Below are 19,701 nucleotides of genomic sequence, written 5' to 3' on the forward strand. Positions count from 1 at the left end.
CTTTAAATCATATTAGCGAATATCATACCTTATTGAGAAAGCTTTCACACACACGCGCATAACATGAGTTAAGTTTACTATTGAAAAATTTATATCTGTAGGGAAATTTTTGTGCTTATTGACTCTTAACTCTCAATTATATCTTGGTATATTTTTGAAATGATATTGAACTGCTTTATCAGTTATTTATACATGCGTGTTTTGAAGCTAACGTTAGGAAAAATATTTGTTTGCAGATTTTCCTCTAGTTTCAGCTTTCCTGTGTGAAACGTCTAGACAGACCTTCTTTTGTGTCCGGACGCGTATGCTTTCACGTCCGGACGATGTTGTGCTATGTCCGAACGCACGCATACTTTTTTTCCCCGAATGTTGTTCTTACAGCAGGCATTCAGATAGGTTAGTGTTTTGTCCGGATGGGATCTTTTTTGGGTAAATATTCGCATTCCTTTTACTTCTTGCATTTAGCATAGCATTGCATTGTTCGCTTATTTTTTTCATGTTGTGTTTTTTCTCATGGTTTTATCCCGAGATTTTGGCATTCTTTGCATACCTCTTCTCATTCCCAAGTATTTTCTTTGACTTCTCTTATTCTTTTAAGCTTTGGTCCTTTTTAGAATATTGGAATAATCGTTGTTTGGGATGTTGATTTGAGATATTGTGCATGATTATTCTGTCTTTGTACTGTATGGATATTGATATATTTGTGTCTTTTGGATTGCTCTATTTTTGCATTCATTTGTGCATCCAATTGACAGCCGTTTTATACCACATATTTTTTGAACTAATAGGATTTAATATTTTCTTGTGGATAAAGGAAAGCCATTGGTATTTCTGTCTAATCTTGTCAGGAATATGTTGTTCTGCAGCTTCCAGCATAGTGTTAGATAGAGGGCTCTTTGAAAAATTGACTAGTGTTAAAGTTGTATGTTCAAAATTCCAAAGGTCTCAGATTTCAGATGAGCTCATTCCCCCCGCTCATACAAAGTCTTCCGTAACTTCTTCCTCTAGATCTACATCAGCTAGAGATTCAGTGGTGACTCTTCTTTATCATCTTGCAGATTTTAGTTTTCTCTTATGTTGATTTGAGCTTTTGATGAGACACTTTACTATTATTCTCATTGTTTTGAATTTTATTAATTGTGGTTTTTCTCTAATACTCTGTTTACCATTTGTCATTTTGTGACAAAAATCGGGAGTATTTTTTATTTTTGAACTGAGAATGTATTTCCAAACCGGTCAACTATTTTTTGTCTCAGAATAGCCAAAGGGGAAATTTGTTAGTATTTTATATTGGCAACATTTTGGTTAACAAAAACACTTTATGTAACGGTTGTTTTTTAACAGGATTTCAGTTTTATTCAAAGTCTTCAAGTAATGTGAACAGTGTCTCATTTCATGCCTTGTGTCTAATCACAAGTTTCTAGAAGATATCCATGAAGATTCCATGCAATTTTCAAGTTAGAACAGCCGGTTCCTATGCAACTGTTCGGACAGGCCTTTGAAGGCGTCCGGACGCCCCGCAGTGTCTAGAAGCTTTAGTGTTGCAGTTGTCCAGATAGCCAAGCTACACCGTCCGAGCGCTAGGTCAAGCTACTCCGAGTTCGACACTGTAACGCCCTCAAATCAGGCTAGGGTTAAGGTCAGGCTGTCCTTATACTAATATATATTATTAGTGTCATGAAATTCGAAGAAATTTGGTGAGGTTAGTCCAATAAGAAAAGAGGTTACAAAGAAGGAAAAAGGAACAAAAGTAAAAGAAATAAAAGCCAACAGTTTCATACATACTATGGTTACGCAAGGGGAAAGAAGTAAAAATCAAATAAATGCTGGGTGTCAACTATTTATTATACAGCATGGTGAAAGAAGGATGACATTAAATAAACACAGGAAGAAATGATGGGTCTCACAAGCTACGGCTAAAGGCAAAGGAAGATAAAAGAAACAAAACTAATGTTTCAGGAATGGAAGCGGAACAGTCACTGCAAGAAAATAAAATGGCAAAGAAACTAAAGCAGTCTCGGTTCAGACAAAAGAAAGGAGAAAATTAATGCACAATGGGTCTCAAGTACATCATGGAAGAAAGAGATAGAAAAATAAATTATAGTATGTAAAGCAAGAAGTAAAGGTGCATGAAAGGTGGATCTCTTTCTCGTACAACAAGAAGGAGAGAAAGAGAAATAACAAGCAACATAAAAAGAGAGTAAGGGATGGGTCCCACGTTGAACAAAGAAATGGAAAATTTTTTTTTTAAAAAAAATAATAAATTACAAGGCTACAACAAACCAGACAAGGACCAAAAATAAAGGGTGAAGTGGACAAGTCATGGTACGGTATACATAAGTCCAGATCTGCACCTGAGGAAGAAGACAGCAAAAATAATAATAATAACTGCTCCACAACCGATGCAGGAAATTTTTAAAATAAAGGAAAGATACAACCAAAGGTAAAAGTACTGCAAGGTGAGTAAAACAATAAGGCAGGGAAAAAAAAAACAAAGTCAGTAGCAGAGGTCAAGAAGTACCCCCGGTCACACACAACTGTACTACAGACCAAATAAAAAGGGAAAATGGAGCTAAAAGGAAAACAACAAGACCATTAAATAATATCATGTCTGATAGTCACCTTGTACAAACGCAAAAGGAAAAGTCCAGGTATATAAGGAAAATGAAAAATATGTACAGATGGTTGCTGAACGTCAACTAGAAAAAATAAGGAAAGAAAGAGACAAGGGATGACCTTCTTGTCTGCAGGTACCAAAGTTCTGCGAGAGGAGTGTGGTGTGCGGCTGGTAGGGTTTTGAAAATGGGGGATGGGCTGACTTAAGTACATATTTATAGGGCTAAGGTTTGACAATTTGGGCTTTTGCATCTAAGATTAAAAATTGGGTATAAATATTAATATAATATTATTAAAAGTAAAAGTATTTACTTAATAAAATATGAAAATCGATTATCTGATAAAATATTTTAAATAACTTTTTCTTTTTTCTTTTTTTTTAAAAAACCATTCTCATTGCTAAGTCAACCCACCATAACCTAGTTTCTCAATTAAAGGAAAATTATCATGCTATCCCCTAAAGAGGGTCAAGGTTATTATAGACACGAAGTTGGATTTCAAACAAAACTATTTGGGAAGGTTCTGCCAGACGTTCAGACGGCGTGGCAACACGTCCGGACGCTACACAGTGTTCCAGAATATTCCAGGTCTCCTTTACGGATGAGAAAAGGAGTGACATCGTTGACCGTCTGGACGCTCAGTTAAGCCGTTCGGATGCGATCCTGTTTTGGGAAGAATATCGCTATTCTGGAAAGGCGGTTGCAGAAGACCGTCCGAACGCAGCTAAGTGACCGTCTGGACGCTACTTGCCAGAGTTCGAAATTGATCAGAATTAGGTTTTCTGTAAGCCTATAAATAGATGGCTCTAGGCTTGTATTTTGTAAAAATTGAGTATCGAATTCCATAGTGCTTAGAGAGGATGTTTAGGAAGAATTGAAGATCCGCTAGCTCTCTAGTCGTTGCCAGTGTATGCCCAACTATTCGTGTGAAGTCTATTTTAGGGGTTGACCCTAAGGTAAAGGATTCCATTGAAAGACCCCTTCAAGTAGGAGACTTGGTTGGGAAGCATTCACGATGGGTTTCGTGTCAGAGTCATAGGGACGATCGCTGCATCAGGGTATGTGAGTGTTAATTTCTATGTACTAGCTTTGTCTTCTGAATAATGGATATCCTGGGTTTGGCTGCCCCGGAGTGGTTTTTCTTTTCACAAAGTTTCCACTTCGTCAACAAAATATTTATCTCTTCTAAATTCTACAATTTAAATATATTGTTGCAGACTATCACACACTTGGTCAATTAGAAGTCAATTCAGGGTGTTATAGCTCGGTCTTGCCAACCGCTAGCCGCCACCCGGCTCAACCCATTGCTGGTCATCATTCAACTCGACCTAATGGTGTCAACCATATCTAGCGGTCATATGTCGTCTATGACCATCGTTTGCAGTCGTCCTCAGTAACCACTCATCGTCTCTAACCATCGTCCCTCGATGACCTTCAGTCGTCTTTGGCCACCGTTTGCCCCAACTCATCATCGGCCATTGCCAGACCTGAGTCATTATTAGCGTGGCCGACGATGAGTTGGATCAAGTGAAGGTTGGCGGCGGGCTAGGGCGAGTAGTGGCTTAGGTCAAGCGATGGCTAGAGGTAGGCTAGGATAGATGGTGGCCTGAGACAACGGGGGACATCTAGATATGATTGCCAATAGTAGGTCGGGTCAGACGGTGGTTGGTGTTGGGCTAGGGGGTGGTTGCCGGCAATTTTCAAGGCCAAGCGGTGGTGGTGGGCTGGGTTGGGTCGTGCTTAGTGGTGATCATTAATTTGGTAGTTGGCCGATTGAGAGGAATAGTTATTCCTCATTTTAAGGAAATAAATATTCTTAGTTATTCTCAGCAATTGTGGCGTGACACATCTAAATGATGAAATACCTATTCTATTCCTGTGTACCAAACACACCTTGTATTTTATAAATTGGGAAAACTTCACATAACTTTCTTTAACTTTCATTATTTTTGCATTCTCTACCACAAAGTTCAAAAACTTTTAATTTAGTGTATCGAATTTTAAAAAATTTGAAATCTCACCCATCCGTTATGATTTTCCATTAAATCCTAATGGAATGGAGAGAAAATTCTAAAATGCCTTTATTTTTTTTAAAAATAATTTGTAATTTAAGGGTAATTTTATAAAAGTTTATGGGGTATAAGGGTCATTTTACCTTTTGACAGCCTAATTTAACCCAAAACCTTAACGGGAATGGTGAGATTGCAAAAAATTGAAAGTTTGATAAACTAAATTGAAAGTTTTTGAACTTTAAAGAAAGATTACAAAAGTAACGAAAGTTTAAGAGACGTAAGTGGAGTTTCTCTTTATAAATCTAATAGTGTATAAGTTAACATATGGTAAATATATTGTCATATTGTTTAAATTTTTTAAATAATGTGATATTATAGACCCTGATATGCCCAAAAAGAAAAAAAATTAATAATAATAATAATAATATCAACTATAAAATGGATCCCTTCAGGCCTACATTTCCGAGTTCGGTTGCAACTTATAAGGCTATGAGTTAAATATGGGCTGGGCATATTTCCCAACCGAATACAAGCTTAAATATCCGAAGGCGCTGTCAACCCGGTCATGAAAACCACCATCCACTGAACCTGGACGCCATATCGATTCCACGATCAAACTTCCACAGAATCACGTCACTGCAGTCCATAAGACCACGCCTGAGTTGTTCACAGAGCCAACTAAGAGAGAAACTATGGCGGAGATTTTCTTGGAAACCCACTTCCCGCACCAAAAGTCTTACAACGGAATTCAATTCCCTTCGGTTCTATCTCCGGACCCGAAAACCCCCTTGTCTCTCTCTCGTTTTACCCAAGCCATCAAAACCCAGAAAGTATTTCTCGACTCTCTGCTCCACAAGTCAGGCGCCGTACTCCTCAGGGGCTTTCCGGTGAGTACAGCCTCGGACTTCAACGACGTCGTTGAGGCCTTTGGCTTCGAGGAGCTCCCCTACGTGGGCGGAGCCGCCCCTCGGACCAGCGTGGTGGGTCGGGTTTTCACGGCCAATGAGTCCCCGCCGGACCAGAAGATTCCTTTTCACCACGAAATGGCTCAGGTATTAATTTGGTAACGAGGTCTGATTTTTTTTGTCGGTAGTACTAGTGGCCTCTCATTCATGCTCGCCGTTTACATACAAAAACTAACTAAACGACATGCCAACAGCTTTGAGCTGAGAGCAGCCCAAACGGGGTGTCGTTTTTGGTCCAGGTACCGAAACAGAAAACGACGCATCGTTTGTGCAATAGCACCACTGCGAATTGCGAAAGCATTGCTTTTCATCACTGTATGTTCAGTTGAGAGTTGTGTAGGAACTAGGACTAAACTTGGATTTCTGTTTAGGTTCCGGAGTTTCCCTCCAAACTGTTCTTCTTCTGTGAAGTGGAGCCTGGAAGTGAAGGAGAAACTCCTATAGTTCTCAGCCACGTTGTGTATGAAAGAATGAAAGAGAGGTACCCAGAATTTGTTGAAAGACTGGAAGAGCATGGATTGCTATATACGCGGGTATTAGGGGAGGACGACGACCCTTCATCTCCAATCGGACGTGGGTGGAAGTCTACATTCTTGACCACAGACAAGAGGGTGGCTGAGCAAAGGTTTGTGCTTTCAACCATTGTTTGATACTCTGAAATGATGTGTGATCAGTATCCTATTTTCATTTGAAGTTTTTGCACTTTGCGTGTGGCCAAGATCATTCCTTCATATGGTCTTTTTCAAAGTACATTTAACAGATTCATTCATTTACAGTTAAAAAAGTTATTTAATATATGGAGATATTTGACAGGGCTGCTAAGTTGGATATGAAGTTGGAATGGGTGGGGGATGCAGCGAAAACAATAATGGGTCCAATCGCAGCTGTTAAATATGACAAGACGAGGCAGCGCAAGATTTGGTTTAACAGCATGGTTGCTGCTTATACAGGGTGGGAGGATGCAAGGAATGATCCTGTGAAAGCAGTTACCTTTGGAGATGGCAAACCGCTACCGGCTGATATTATCTACGACTGTCTAAAAATCCTTGAAGAGGAATGTGTAGCCTTTCCTTGGCGGAAGGGTGATGTTCTTTTACTGGATAATTTGGCTGTCCTTCACTCCCGAAGATCATTCAATCCACCTCGCCGCATACTAGCTTCACTTTGCAAATAGCATGGTTTTTGGTTGTTTGAAATTATATGTTCATTAAGACCATGTTATGCAGAAGTGTGTATTAATAAATTGATCAGTACAATTTAAGCCATGTTATGGAGAAGTTTGTATAAGCAGAGAGAGAGAGAGAGAGAGAGAGAGAGAGAGAGCAGTCTGAATGGATATAGCATCATATATATTAAGGTTCCAGTTGGAAAATCTATCCCAACACTGGTCATTATCATCATCTTAGGCAGAATCTTTGGGTAAAGTTTGTAGCAGTAACAGCTGTGAAGGACAAACATTTATAGATTTAGGTGAATATAATCGCTAAGCTACTCAAATAGCTTGTTTGTAATTACAATACAACAACATCCTCCCTCAGCTACATCACATTTTACATCAAAATTTTCCCAAACAAACTTCAGAAAGAATTGAACATTTAAAAGAAAAAAAAAAATAAATTGAAAGTGAGAGATAAAGGATGACGACATATAAATACCATCTTAATTACCACCTCCGTAGAATGCCTGAGCTTCTATACACGCATAGCTAGAAAGATAAGGCTTTTTGTAAAGAAAAAAGGAAGACTTAAAATTAGTAGTGGATTGAATAGAAGCTTGTTCCACCACTATCTTCCTTGAACAAGGCCACTGAACACTTGGCTGTTCCCAGCAAGAGTTGCTTCCCACTCTACAGAGGACAGGAGAATCTGAGACAGGGAAATCACAACTTGCTTCATGTCAGGCCTTAGGATGGGGTCATCATCCACGCATTGCTTTGCCAGCATAGCCGTCTGTATGAAGAGAAGAACAAACAGGAAAAATGAAGAGGTAAGTCACTATTGTGCAACTTCTAATTCAATTGACGGATCGATGGTAGTGCTTATTTCCCAACAGAGAAAATAATAAGTTTTCCATTGCCAGCAAGTTTGTAACATAAAGTAACCAGATTCCCCTAGCATGACAACTAGATATAGAAATAAAGCTTAAGGATGTATAGGCTTGGTTCCAAGCTATAGAAGATATGTTGAATCACCACTTAGCGGGTAAATAGGACTGGCATTTCTTTCTTGCTGGGGCATCAAATGAAAAAACCACATACACTAAAAGAGATCAAAAGATCATTTATAGATTACCTTGAATAGACAGTCATGGGGATACAAATCCATCATATTTGGATCAATGTAATCCTTCATGCTTGACATACTCATGAAGTCAGGTGAGCTCCTTAGAGCTGCTAAAATCTGCAGTTTCAAGAAAGCTTTAGAAAAAGCAGCATCTAACATGCATGCTTGCACAAGAAAACAGCTCCAACATGAAAACACGACTTATGGAACTACAACTTGATAAATCATACAGGGAGAGAAATGATATGCGACTAAATTAGAGCAAAAAAATTGAATCATTCACAAATACAAGACTTTACAGTGTAAATCAAAGTCCAGCATAAGATAAACATCGATGAAGACCTTACTCAAATGTGACTTATTTTTCCCACCAGATTTAATGCCATGTTTAAGCCCTTAGCTTGGAACTTTGGAGTCTTTTAGAAATGAAGTCCTCAAAGATATGGAGCATTTGGTTGGGGAATATTTATTTCTGACTAGAAGCTTTTGCAATTACCTGTCTCAAGCTTTAATCTTACAAAAAAATTGGAACCTCAACCAACTGCAACATAAGTAATGACCACAGGATTTGGAAACAGGCATTGAATTATTCATGAGACCAAACTCAAGCTAGTCTACTACAGAATCTTTATCTTTTGAGATTTTGGATTTAGTAAAATGAGCGGGTCAACCCATGGGGTTTAAGTAGAATACTAATTTTAAATGAAAAATACTTTATGATGAATCATTACAATTATTTATCAGACAAATGTTATGCCTCATTGACAGAACTTACAATCGATGCCAGTGAGCGTCTTTCGGGATTTTTCATCATCATGCCTTCTGTTCGTATAATTGCCTCCTTTCCCGATATAATCTCAAAAAGAACAACACCAAATGCATAGACATCGCTTTTGGTTGTGGCAAGACCATTACTCAAGTATCTGCATTGAAACAAGAAAGCAATTGAGCCTAGATGAACTACTTGTTAAGTACCACAGTAGCCAACTATAAGTATTTGCTTACTCTGGAGCCAGATAACCATATGTACCAACAACTTTGGTTGTTGAAGATTCTCCCTCACCTGTTCTTCCAACAAGTTTCGCCAAACCAAAATCTGAAATCTAGATGCAGAGAGAGGATAAGAGCCTATTTAGTGGAATGGACTAAATGTATACACAGATTAACATATGATATCAATGAGGTGTAATTGTTCAACCTTTGCCCTGAAGGTACCATCAAGTAAGATGTTGCTTGTCTTGATATCTCGATGTACATAATGGTTTTTAGTGTGCTCGTGGATGTATTCAAGACCTCTAGCAGCATCAAGGGCAATCTGGACCCTCATGATCCAAGAAAGTGATGTATGATCTACAGGCAAATTGAAACTGTTAGAATATATTCTGAATAAAATATTATCGATTTATATTTCCTAGTTTAGGTTGATTTGTGTTTCCTTGTATAAGTTGATTTAAGTTTATTTGTATAGATCGACGTATTCAACCATAAATAAAGACCTATGTATTGTAAACAATCAAGTAATGAACACAATGTGACCCTTAGGGCTAATTCGTAGTGGTGGATGTAGGTGTTTAACACCGAACCACCCGTAAATTCTGTGTCTCTTCTCTCTAATACTTCCGCTATTATTCCGCTTTTATTCTCATTTTTTAGATTTATACACAAATCTCAACATGGTATTAGAGCCACTTTTCCTTTAGACTCCAATTATTTACTAGCATCTTCCTTTTTTTTTTTAAGAAAAAGAAAAAGAAAAAAAGAGGTGGTGCTGGGGTTTGACGTTATCACTGGCTTTCTACGGGTCCTAGCCGTCGTAGCGTTTGCTCAACTGGTTCGATCACAATTGAGCGTGCCAGAGTATAGATGTACCACACAGAAGGTCTTCAACTTTCTCAATTTATTTGTGGAAGGCTTCAGTCAGATTGCTCAAGTTCTTGGTTTTTTGTGTTTCATCTGAATGTGCATAAAGTTTCCATTAGAGATTGTCCAACAGGTATTGCATATGCCAAGTCTTTCTTTCTTCATGAAGTGAACTTTTGGTTCTTTTATGGTCAGAGATTTACTATCAGATATCATGAAGGCCATGCCTCACGTTCAAGTTAAGTTGGGTAAGGAGTCATCGAGACTATTTGCAAGTTATTCTAAATATAATATTATTGATTTATATTTCCTAGTTTAGGTCGATTTGTGTTTCATTGTATAATTCAATTAAGGTTTACTTGTATAGATCGACTTATTCAACTATAAATAAGGACCTATGTATTGTAAACAATAAAGTTAATGAGTACAATGTAGCCCTTAGGGCTAATTCGTAGTGGTAGACGTAGGTGTCTAAGACCGAACCACCCGTAAATTCTGTGTCTCTCTTCTCTCTAATACTTCCGTTTTATTCTCCTATTTTAAATTTATATACAAATCTCAACAAAAACATTCACAGATTTAATAATATATACCCATGGAAGTCTCATGCATATAAGGCGTCATTTGCAAATTTGGAGTTCCAAAACCAAGCTCCTGCCTTGACCTTCTAAAAGAGCCAGGTTTTTTGAAATGGTATGTGAAGACCAGGAAGTTAATCGAGAGAAATTGTGCAAATATTTAAACGCATCTACTATTGATGGATACTTTACCTAGAACAATGAGAATAGCATTTTCTCGTGTTTCAAAGTCATAATACACAACGATAAGCAATTCTTGTTCATAACCTTTACTTTATATTATTTTCATGCAAACTCTGATTATAATTGGTCAACATATGGGCCAAAAAAAACTTGAAGATGAGTATCTATATCAAAAATCATTTTGGGAGCCAGAAATTCATGCCAAAACATATTTTTTGCTTGAGTTTTCTGTGTATCTTTGTTAGAAAGCAATAACTTTGTTTGTGTTCTTATTTTATAGTTGTATAGGTACATCCTAGTACAACTCACAAATCCTCCAATTATTAAGACTCAATTTTTCTCATAAGAAATTTTTTTATCAAATTTTAGAAAGATGAGCCCTGTAAACTTGGTAAAGTCAGAACAACTAGATCCTTACAGAACATACGATATAATATATTGTTAGCAAAGCATTAACATGTATTCTTACCCTTGTTATGAGGATCATGTAAATGGCTTTTAAGGGAACCCTTTTGGGCAAATTCATATATAAGGAAGAGCTCGTCATCAGTAGCCGCATAGCCAATCAATTCTACCTTGATAAAATTAAGCCAGAGCAGGTGTCAAAGCTTGAATTGCTGAGAGTTACAAACTACAAAGCTAAAAGATAATTGATCTTTATTCAATCTACAAAGAAATTACCAGATTTGCGTGATGAACCTTGCACAGGACTTTCATCTCTGCCATAAATTCTTTAGTTTTCATAGCAGTCATTCTTTTAATAGCAACTTCCTAGAAATATTCAAATCCATTACTGATGATTCATTGTGTAAGCTTACTTCAGACAGTAAGGAAATCGAAGTTATAATAATAAAAGTAGACAGCTGCAAACCTGGTCGCGAAGCAGGGCATAATACACAGAACCATAAGTTCCATGTCCAAGAAGCCTTGACTCAGAGAACCCATCAGTTGCAGAAAAAATTTCTTCATATGTGAAAACCACAGGCTTCTCCATGTCAAACACATCGGTCACTAGAGCTGCAACAAATAAGATAAGAAAACAAGTCAGACATCCCAAGCTTAAAGATGATAACGAAATCACTATATCCGCAAGATGCTAGATGAACAAATGATCATGGCTCATAGGACCAGCTTAAGATGTTCCCAATTACTAAAAGCTGTTGAAATCTAAAGCAAAATTAAATCAATATACACAGAATAATCTACAAGTATGGATCGCCCATGCCATATGAAGTAAACAACTTTATTTATTTATTTTTCCCTAAATATTGGATGCAAACATACAGAAAATACAAGATTAGCATTTCTGCAGTCCTTGGCTAAGCCATATAGGTAGTTTTGAATTATTTTCCACACGTCATTCTTACAAACCCTATGATGCTGGTATCTACGATTCTTGTTATACCAATCAAAGTAATATATTTCTTCAGTACAGGGAATACACGTTACAAACATTTGGACGGATACTTCAAAATGAAATCTCAGGAACTAGATACAATGTAGAGTATAATAAGTAGTTTGGACACGATACCTTTAGGAATAGTAATCTGGTTATTGCTAGATTCCCCATTGGTTTGCTTCTCATCCCTGGACTGGCAGCAGATATACCTTCCTGAAGCACAACAGAAATTGCTTTTTCCAAGAATATGAAATTTATGAGAAACTTTGCTATCGGGATCTTTTGTGTCACTCCTTCGGGCTTCAGTAAAGCAGTTTGATGACCTCAAGGAAACACAAACAACTATGCTTAATACAACCAATGCAAGGCCAATCCCTAAACCCCCAACAATCCATCCATATGGCGTATGACCCTTGTGATTCACTTGATTTACTGCAAACAAATAGCATACTAATCGTTATTTTCTTATAAGCATGGCACATAGGTTGATGCATAATTGGAAGAACCTTAGGGAAAATAAAACAAGCAAAAAATACCAAAAAAAATCAAAAATCAAAATAAGAAATAAGAAATTAAGGAATCACAGAAAACCAAGTAACTTCTAAACCACCATCTCAAAAGGGAAATGCAACAGTTGAATATCACTAATATAATGTTCTGTGCCATTAATGAAATATCAAGATTAACAACAAACATAATTAATACTAGTCATTGTTCATAGCCAATATCTACGTCCCCTCCACAGGAATCTACATGCAAGCAACTTTGCATGATTAGCTTCATCTTGTTTCTAATCAATTAACAGTGCAAGCAACTTTATTTAATTTAAGCATATGCAACATACACTTGAATGTTAAATTCTCTGGCAAATCTCAGTATAATGTTCCATTCACATTTAGACCCAAAAATGGTATTTCTTCTTTAGAGTTGGCAGCTGTAACTCAATTGACTTTTATCAAAATCATACAACACTATTACATATTGAAGCGACTAGTTGTCATCTTTGATATATCGTATTCATGAAGGAATAGAACAAACAGTTTGTGCCATTCTAGCAAAATTGTTTGAATTTATTTAAGAAAGATACTTTATTCCTTACCTGGGAAACTGTCAACAGATGGAGCAGGAGTGGGTGCAGGAGGAATATCTTTCTCAAGGGGATAAGGCTCGCCAGGAACTAAAAAATGTAAAATATAAATATTAAATTAATAAATAAAATGCAGGGGAATCTAACGTTGATCATGTTATTATGAAAATGATTGAAACATTAAGTCTAGTTTGCAACTTCGACATTAAAAGAACATGAACAAATTTAATGCATCATGAAAAAGACCATAATAAAAAAATGTGTTAAGCCAATTGCAAAATCATACTCTCCATTTAGCCAATTAATTCAATGGGATTTTTGGTCTAAGACCGAACATACAAAACTATATTAAAACCGACGATAAGTTATAATACAGACTTCAGGTAGAACTCACTCTTGAAAACCGACTTGCAAAGGGAAGGTGTCCAAGAGTTTATATACATCTGGTTAAGATTGTACATATAAATCTCGAGTAAAACTCACCCTTTAAAACCGGCGTGCAAGGGGAGGGTGCCCAAGAGGTTATATATACAAGGTTAAGATTATACTCAAGCCATGTGGGACACTTAGGATCGTAACAAGTTACGCGCTAGAAACAAATTTGCTTATTGGTTTTTCCCTCACTAGTTCTTCAGTTCTTCTAGCAGGAAATGTCGATTACCCCAAATTGGACAATTTGACAATTTGACATCCTTTCACGCAGCACAGAGTCATAGATACCTATGAGCTCAATGAGAATTCTGATAACAGAATGGCATTTTACAAAATGCATTTCATCCCAGATTCCCAATACAAACTCTGTTCACAGAACCCTCCTAAGGAAGCATATAGGTTATTTGAATCGTTAAATTATCCCTGATGCTAAAAGCTTATGCTTACATATCATATCCTAACACAAATTGAATTTGAAATTTTGGGCTAATCTTCAGCATTATTAGAAAAATAAAATTAACAAGTCAAAACAAACCCAGATAAAAATTGAAAACCAAAACCTTACAAATCAAAAGGGGTAACAAAAACAAGAAAGAACAAGCAAGAAATTGACCCAAAACCGACAAAAATTTTCAAATCCAAGCATTATTAGAAAAACAAAGACAACAAGAATAAAGAAAAAGCAAGGGACCAACCTGAATCCAAAGGAATATAATAGAGAGCACCCACGGTGACATTATCAGGATTCAGAATCCCATTCACTTGCTCAATGCTATCCATGCTCACACCAAACCGACTGGCCAAGGACTGCACAGTATCCCCATCTCTCATCACATAGCTCATCAAGTAATTCCACAACCCACTGGAGCACCCACAAAAGAGCCTCAGGGAAACGATAGCCCGGACCGATGCCTTCCGCGTCGTACTGGGCAGCGGGAAAGCCAGCCCATCGTACGCTTCCATGGCTATGTCGTTGACGAATCCCTCGCTGGATTGCACAGTGAAGGTGGTGTTGGTCGCGTACTGCTTGTCGGTTTGCAAGCACGAGCAGTTTTTCCGGACGAAGAGGTAGTTGAGGCCGTTGCTGCTGCTCTTCTCCACGGTTACGTCGTTTGGGAGGACATCGAACATGGACTGGATCACGGCCAGGGTCTGGTTCGGCTGGGGCTTGAACGCCAAAAACGACGTGCACAGGCGCGTGGTATCCGTGCAGTTCATTGGGGTTGGGTACGAAAACAGAGACAGACTATGAACAAGAGGAGGCACAAGCAGAAGAAGAAGAAGAAATGAAAGAGGTGTGCGTGCTATACTCATGGTTCGGTAGCCGCTACAACTTCGATCAGCTGAAAAAGAGTAAAACAACAAGTATATGAATTTGTGGGAACTAATTAGTTTGAGCTGAATTTCGAGGAAAAATCAGAGAGAGCACAGCAATTTCGATGAGATAATGGGTAGATGAACTTGGAAGAGGCGGAAGAGGTTGATGTCCTCGTAGGGGTGGTTTGGAAGGATTGGGAGGACTGGAAACAGAGCATGTTTTTTTTTCTTTTCTGATTTGGTTTGGTTTTTGGTAAACTGCTTACAGTAAAAAGAGAAAGCGACTTGGAGACAGAGAAAAAGAGAGGGCTTGCAGAGCCACCCACCTGGAGATATTTCATATTTGGGGGTTACTTTTTTCTGTTTTACTAAATTAGCCTTGTGTTCATTAATTCCTATATTAATTATTTCGATGATGAATAATGTTATAAATTATATATTTACTTCATAATTATTTTACCGTCTTAATCAATACTTAAATATTTTTTTTATTTAAAAAAAAATAAATTTAGACTGTCAGATCAATATTATAAAATAAAAATATAATTGCTATCATTACTTTATTTCAAATGTTAAATGCATACAAAACTAATATAAAATATGTTATTTGTACATCAATTATACACCCAATGAATTTGATAGCATGAAATCCACATGTAATGCGCGTCCCATGGTGTTAAATGCACTAGGTATACACTTTATATACAAACAACATATCTCGAACTAATATATCTTGTGAAGAGTCCCATTCTAATTAATCTTTTTTATTTTCACTCAAATGGACTAATAATAAGTAGCACAATTCATAAGCATATTGAGTGTATATTTCAAATAAATTACATATAAACTATGCAATAAGAATTACTTTTTGAAAAATGATTCATTTTCTTATTCTCATGTCATTTTTTTTTATCTTTTTATTTTAAAAAATTATTATTATATCTGTCGGTCCATATGAGTCTCTCATGTGAGCTCCACATATATAATGATGATTTTAAAAAATAAAAGGTTAAGAAAAAGATATATAACACATCTCTTATTTTTTATATTTAACATGATATTAAAATATTAATTAGCATTAAATTATTAATTGTCTATTTCTCATTATGGTAAAAAAAGAAAAAGAAAAAAATTTTCCCGATAATCCAAAATGAAATAGGGGTTTAAGCCAAATTACCCGAAAGGGTAAGGCCAATTTAGGAAATGAAATTCACGAGATTAGTAATGAAGGCTGGTTTTGGGGAAAAGGTTGGCACAAGTTGCGAAGAGCTGGCAAGAACGCGACAGTTGGTTGGGTCCCACGAAAGTCCCGCCAATATTTTCCGAGACTCGCCGACGAATTGACGACTAAAAACAGGGACTCTTACGTTAGAAGGTAAAAATCCGTTGACTCCAATGCCTTTGACCCTACATAACCGACACTTACGGCTTAGTAATAGTAGGCTTACACATCCTACAGTTCCCGATTGTTTACAGCGTACTCGTGCATTATTGCAGGAGAAATGCTACACTTAATTTTTAAATATTTATTTTCAAGTGTTTAATTTTTATTTTTATTTTTACGTGACAATAAAAATTATGATTCAATATTATATATATACTTCAAAGTAAAAACTTGTAAATAATATATGTAACACTTTCTTCTTATTGTATTGGAACAAAAGTCATTCATTCGGAGGTGAATGAGGGCATCAATGAACCTAACACTAAACCAATCACTCATTATCAATAAATCAAGTAATCTAATAATTGGAAAGCACACTTATGTTACGTTTGTTTCGACGTAAAATATTTTCTGTCATAAAATATTTTTAACGAAATCATTTTTCTGAAAAAAATAATTTTTCTGAAAATATTTTCTGACAAGTTTAGCTTATACGAAAAAATCACTAACAACGAAAAATCACCGATGATAAGATTCCGTTACTAGCCGACAAAATTTCGGTCACTTTTATCGGATTCGGGCAACGGTGGTCAGAAGTCGCCGGATTCTAGCATCGGCCGGATTCTGGCCTGTTTTGCCAAAATTTGTGTAACGACCCACCCTCAACGACACAATATTATCCACTTTTGTCTCCCTCGAACCAGACTTCTGAGGAGATCATCCATCCTGGTACTACTTTCGCAGAAAGACGTTTAACTGCGGAGTTCTGATAAGCTCATAGCCATCACGGCTTTAAAACGCGTTGTGTCAAGAATGGTGCGTTTATACATATAAGCACATCCTCATTTCCAAGCAATGTGGGAAGTCACAATCACCCCCTCTTGGGACCCAGCATCCCCACTGGTGACCCTAATGGGCTTGTGCACGCTCTCCCTCATCTCAGACTGGGCAATGACTCTGATACCATTTGTAACAACCCACCTTCAACGACATAATATTGTCCACTTTTGTCTCTCCCAAACCAGACTTCCCAAGAGGTCACTTATCCAGTACTACTTTCGCAGAAGCACGCTTAACTGAGGAATTTTGATAGATTTATGACTATTACGGCTTTAAAACGTGTTGTGTCAAGAATGATGTGTTTATACATATAAGCACATTCTCATTCACAGGCGATGTGGGGAGATCACCCCATTCTTAGTGTCCCAGCAGGTGCTCGCTAGCAACCCTAATGGGCTTGTGCACGCTCTCCCCATCTTAGGCTGGGCAATGACTCTGATATTATTTGTAACGACCCACCCTCAACGACACAATATTGTCCGTTTTTGTCTCTCCCAAACCAGACTTCCTTGGAGGTCACCCATCCTGATACTACTCTCGCAAAAGCACGCTTAATTGCGGAGTTTTGATAGATTCATGGCCATCACGGCTTTAAAACACGTTATGTCAAGAATAATGTGTTTATACATATAAGCACATTCTCATTCCCAGGCAATGTGGGATGTCACAATCTGGATTGCCGGATTCTAACAATGGTGGCCGGAATCCAGCCAGTATCGCCGAATTCCGACAATCAGATATAAAAATTTGGGGACCTTCAGCGGTATATTCAGACTACCAACAAACTCCAATGTCCAACAGTGACGAATTCTCACAAATGTGCGTGCAAAAATAAAGAGTTTAAATCTAAAAAAACAATTTACATTTTTAAAACCGTAAATCGTTTTCCAAAAATTAAATAAGCTTTTACGATCAAACTGAAAATAGTTCTTATTGATCGTCATTTTCGGTTGCACTAAATACCAAAAAACATAAAAAAATATTTTATGCTCAAACAAATAGTGCATAATATCTCGTAAAGTAGTTTTTGAGGAAAAAAAGATTATTGATTTTCCATTGTTTAATTAAGACCCTGAAAAAAATATCAGAAAATATTTTCTATTGTTTTGCCCGATACAAGTCTATAACTGAAAACTAAGCAGAAACTACAACGTCAAATACCGTTGCCAACGGTTCGAAAAAGAAAAACACAAAAGCTTAGTGCACTTTGAGTTATTATCAAATAAATTATTCAATTTAAATTTGTTTTGGTTTAGTACGTGGCTCTGTTTCATTGGCTTAAAGTTTCTGTACTTGTTAATTACAATAGTACTGTATGTAGCAAACAGCCACCCGTGGTTGCCGATACACCGAGGGTAGAAAATTCGGAGACTTTTTTTATTGACCGGGTAGGCCCGCACGTGGGCAGGAGACAACTGTAAATATAAATATATATGTTTTCCAGGGGACAGTCAGATCTACCCTGCAGCAAACGCCAAGAGATACTCGAACAACTCCCTAAAATAGAGAAACTTTTTAATTTAGTTCTTTTTTTTTCTTTCTTTTTTTTTTTTTTTTTTTTAAAAAAAAAATTACTTTCCAGTTGATTTATTACTCAAAAAAAATAAATATATAAAATGATCGGTTTGTTTCGACATCTAATATTTTTCATTGTAAAATGTTTTCAACGAATATAAATATATATATATTTTTTTAAAAATATTTTCTTGAAAATATTTTTCAAAATTTGGCTCGTACGAAAAAATCACGAACGACAAAAAATAATTGGTGATGAGATTCTGTCAATGGTCGACAGTATTCTGGCTGGAATCTGGCACAAAACAACCAGATTCAGGCTAGATTCGTTGGAATATAGCTTGGCCGGAGTCCCGCGACTTTCGCCGGAATTCGACGACAATACCGGACGTCGTCGGATTCTGGCATTGGTTAGGTTTTGGCCTGTTTTGCCTGAATTTGATGGTGGTTGCCAGCGCCGGAATTGACGAGTGAATGCCAAAATTTAGGGATCTTCAGCAGTAAATTCGACCTATCAACAAATTCCAATATCCAATGGTGGTGGATTACTACAAACGTGTCTACAAGAATCAAGAATTTAAATCCGAACCGTAAATCGTTTTCTAAAAATTAAAGAGACTTTTTACGATCAAACTAAAAATAATTTTCATTGATCTTTCTTTCCGTATTGTTGGAATAATTAAAAAGTAAAAACATTTCCTCCGCTGAAAAAGGAAAAATTGTTACAAATTACCACTTCAAGATAATCAATCATCGACAAATAGTCACATACTACTTCTCATGACCTCTAACCCAATAATATGAAGAACTAATGAGACTCATTCCACGAAAATAAAAGATTATAAAACTGATTTAATGGAAACAAAATAATAACAAAAAAGAAGAAGAAGTAGTTATTACAGGACAGAATTTAGGCGGAATGGTGGGGCTGTCGCGTAGAGTGGAACCACGCGGAAGTTGTTGGAATTTTGATGATGTGACATAAGAGAGGCAACATTTGTCAAAAGAAAAAAAAAATGATTTCGTGTATGGGGCTGAGTCATATATGATAATTGGCTATATAATCCTGGTACTAATTGAGGTTATATTTTCATATTGTTTCTTTTTAGTAAGCAATCAATCATCCAGACTGGACGTGTCGTACTGGATATGCTAAAGGTACACCCCATCTTTCTCTCTTCTCTTTTCTTTTTCTTTTCTTTTTTTCTTTTTTTATTTTTTTAAAATATATA

At 36.8% G+C, this 19,701-nt stretch overlaps 2 protein-coding genes across 2 annotated transcripts; one reads left to right on the forward strand and one right to left on the reverse strand.

The window, feature by feature from the left end:
* The first annotated feature begins 5,122 nt into the window (after nucleotides 1–5,122).
* On the forward strand, nucleotides 5,123–6,857 carry LOC133862965 (clavaminate synthase-like protein At3g21360). Its single transcript, XM_062298902.1, has 3 exons — nucleotides 5,123–5,679; nucleotides 5,964–6,217; nucleotides 6,406–6,857. The coding sequence occupies exons 1-3, from the start codon at nucleotides 5,320–5,322 to the stop codon at nucleotides 6,764–6,766; spliced, it is 975 nt and encodes a 324-aa protein (XP_062154886.1). The 5' UTR covers nucleotides 5,123–5,319; the 3' UTR covers nucleotides 6,767–6,857.
* A 175-nt stretch (nucleotides 6,858–7,032) lies between these two features.
* Nucleotides 7,033–14,990, reverse strand: LOC133862964 (lysM domain receptor-like kinase 3). Its single transcript, XM_062298901.1, has 11 exons — nucleotides 14,109–14,990; nucleotides 12,994–13,071; nucleotides 12,027–12,326; nucleotides 11,367–11,512; nucleotides 11,177–11,266; nucleotides 10,965–11,070; nucleotides 9,073–9,224; nucleotides 8,880–8,977; nucleotides 8,650–8,797; nucleotides 7,884–7,991; nucleotides 7,033–7,541 (listed from the first exon to the last, which is right to left on the reverse strand). Exons 1-11 carry the CDS (start codon nucleotides 14,725–14,727, stop codon nucleotides 7,377–7,379), a joined length of 2,010 nt encoding a protein of 669 aa, XP_062154885.1. The 5' UTR covers nucleotides 14,728–14,990; the 3' UTR covers nucleotides 7,033–7,376.
* Between the last annotated feature and the right edge of the window lie 4,711 nt (nucleotides 14,991–19,701).

This window comes from Alnus glutinosa, chromosome 3 (assembly GCF_958979055.1).
Source record: "Alnus glutinosa chromosome 3, dhAlnGlut1.1, whole genome shotgun sequence".
In the NCBI taxonomy this organism is placed as follows: domain Eukaryota; kingdom Viridiplantae; phylum Streptophyta; class Magnoliopsida; order Fagales; family Betulaceae; genus Alnus; species Alnus glutinosa.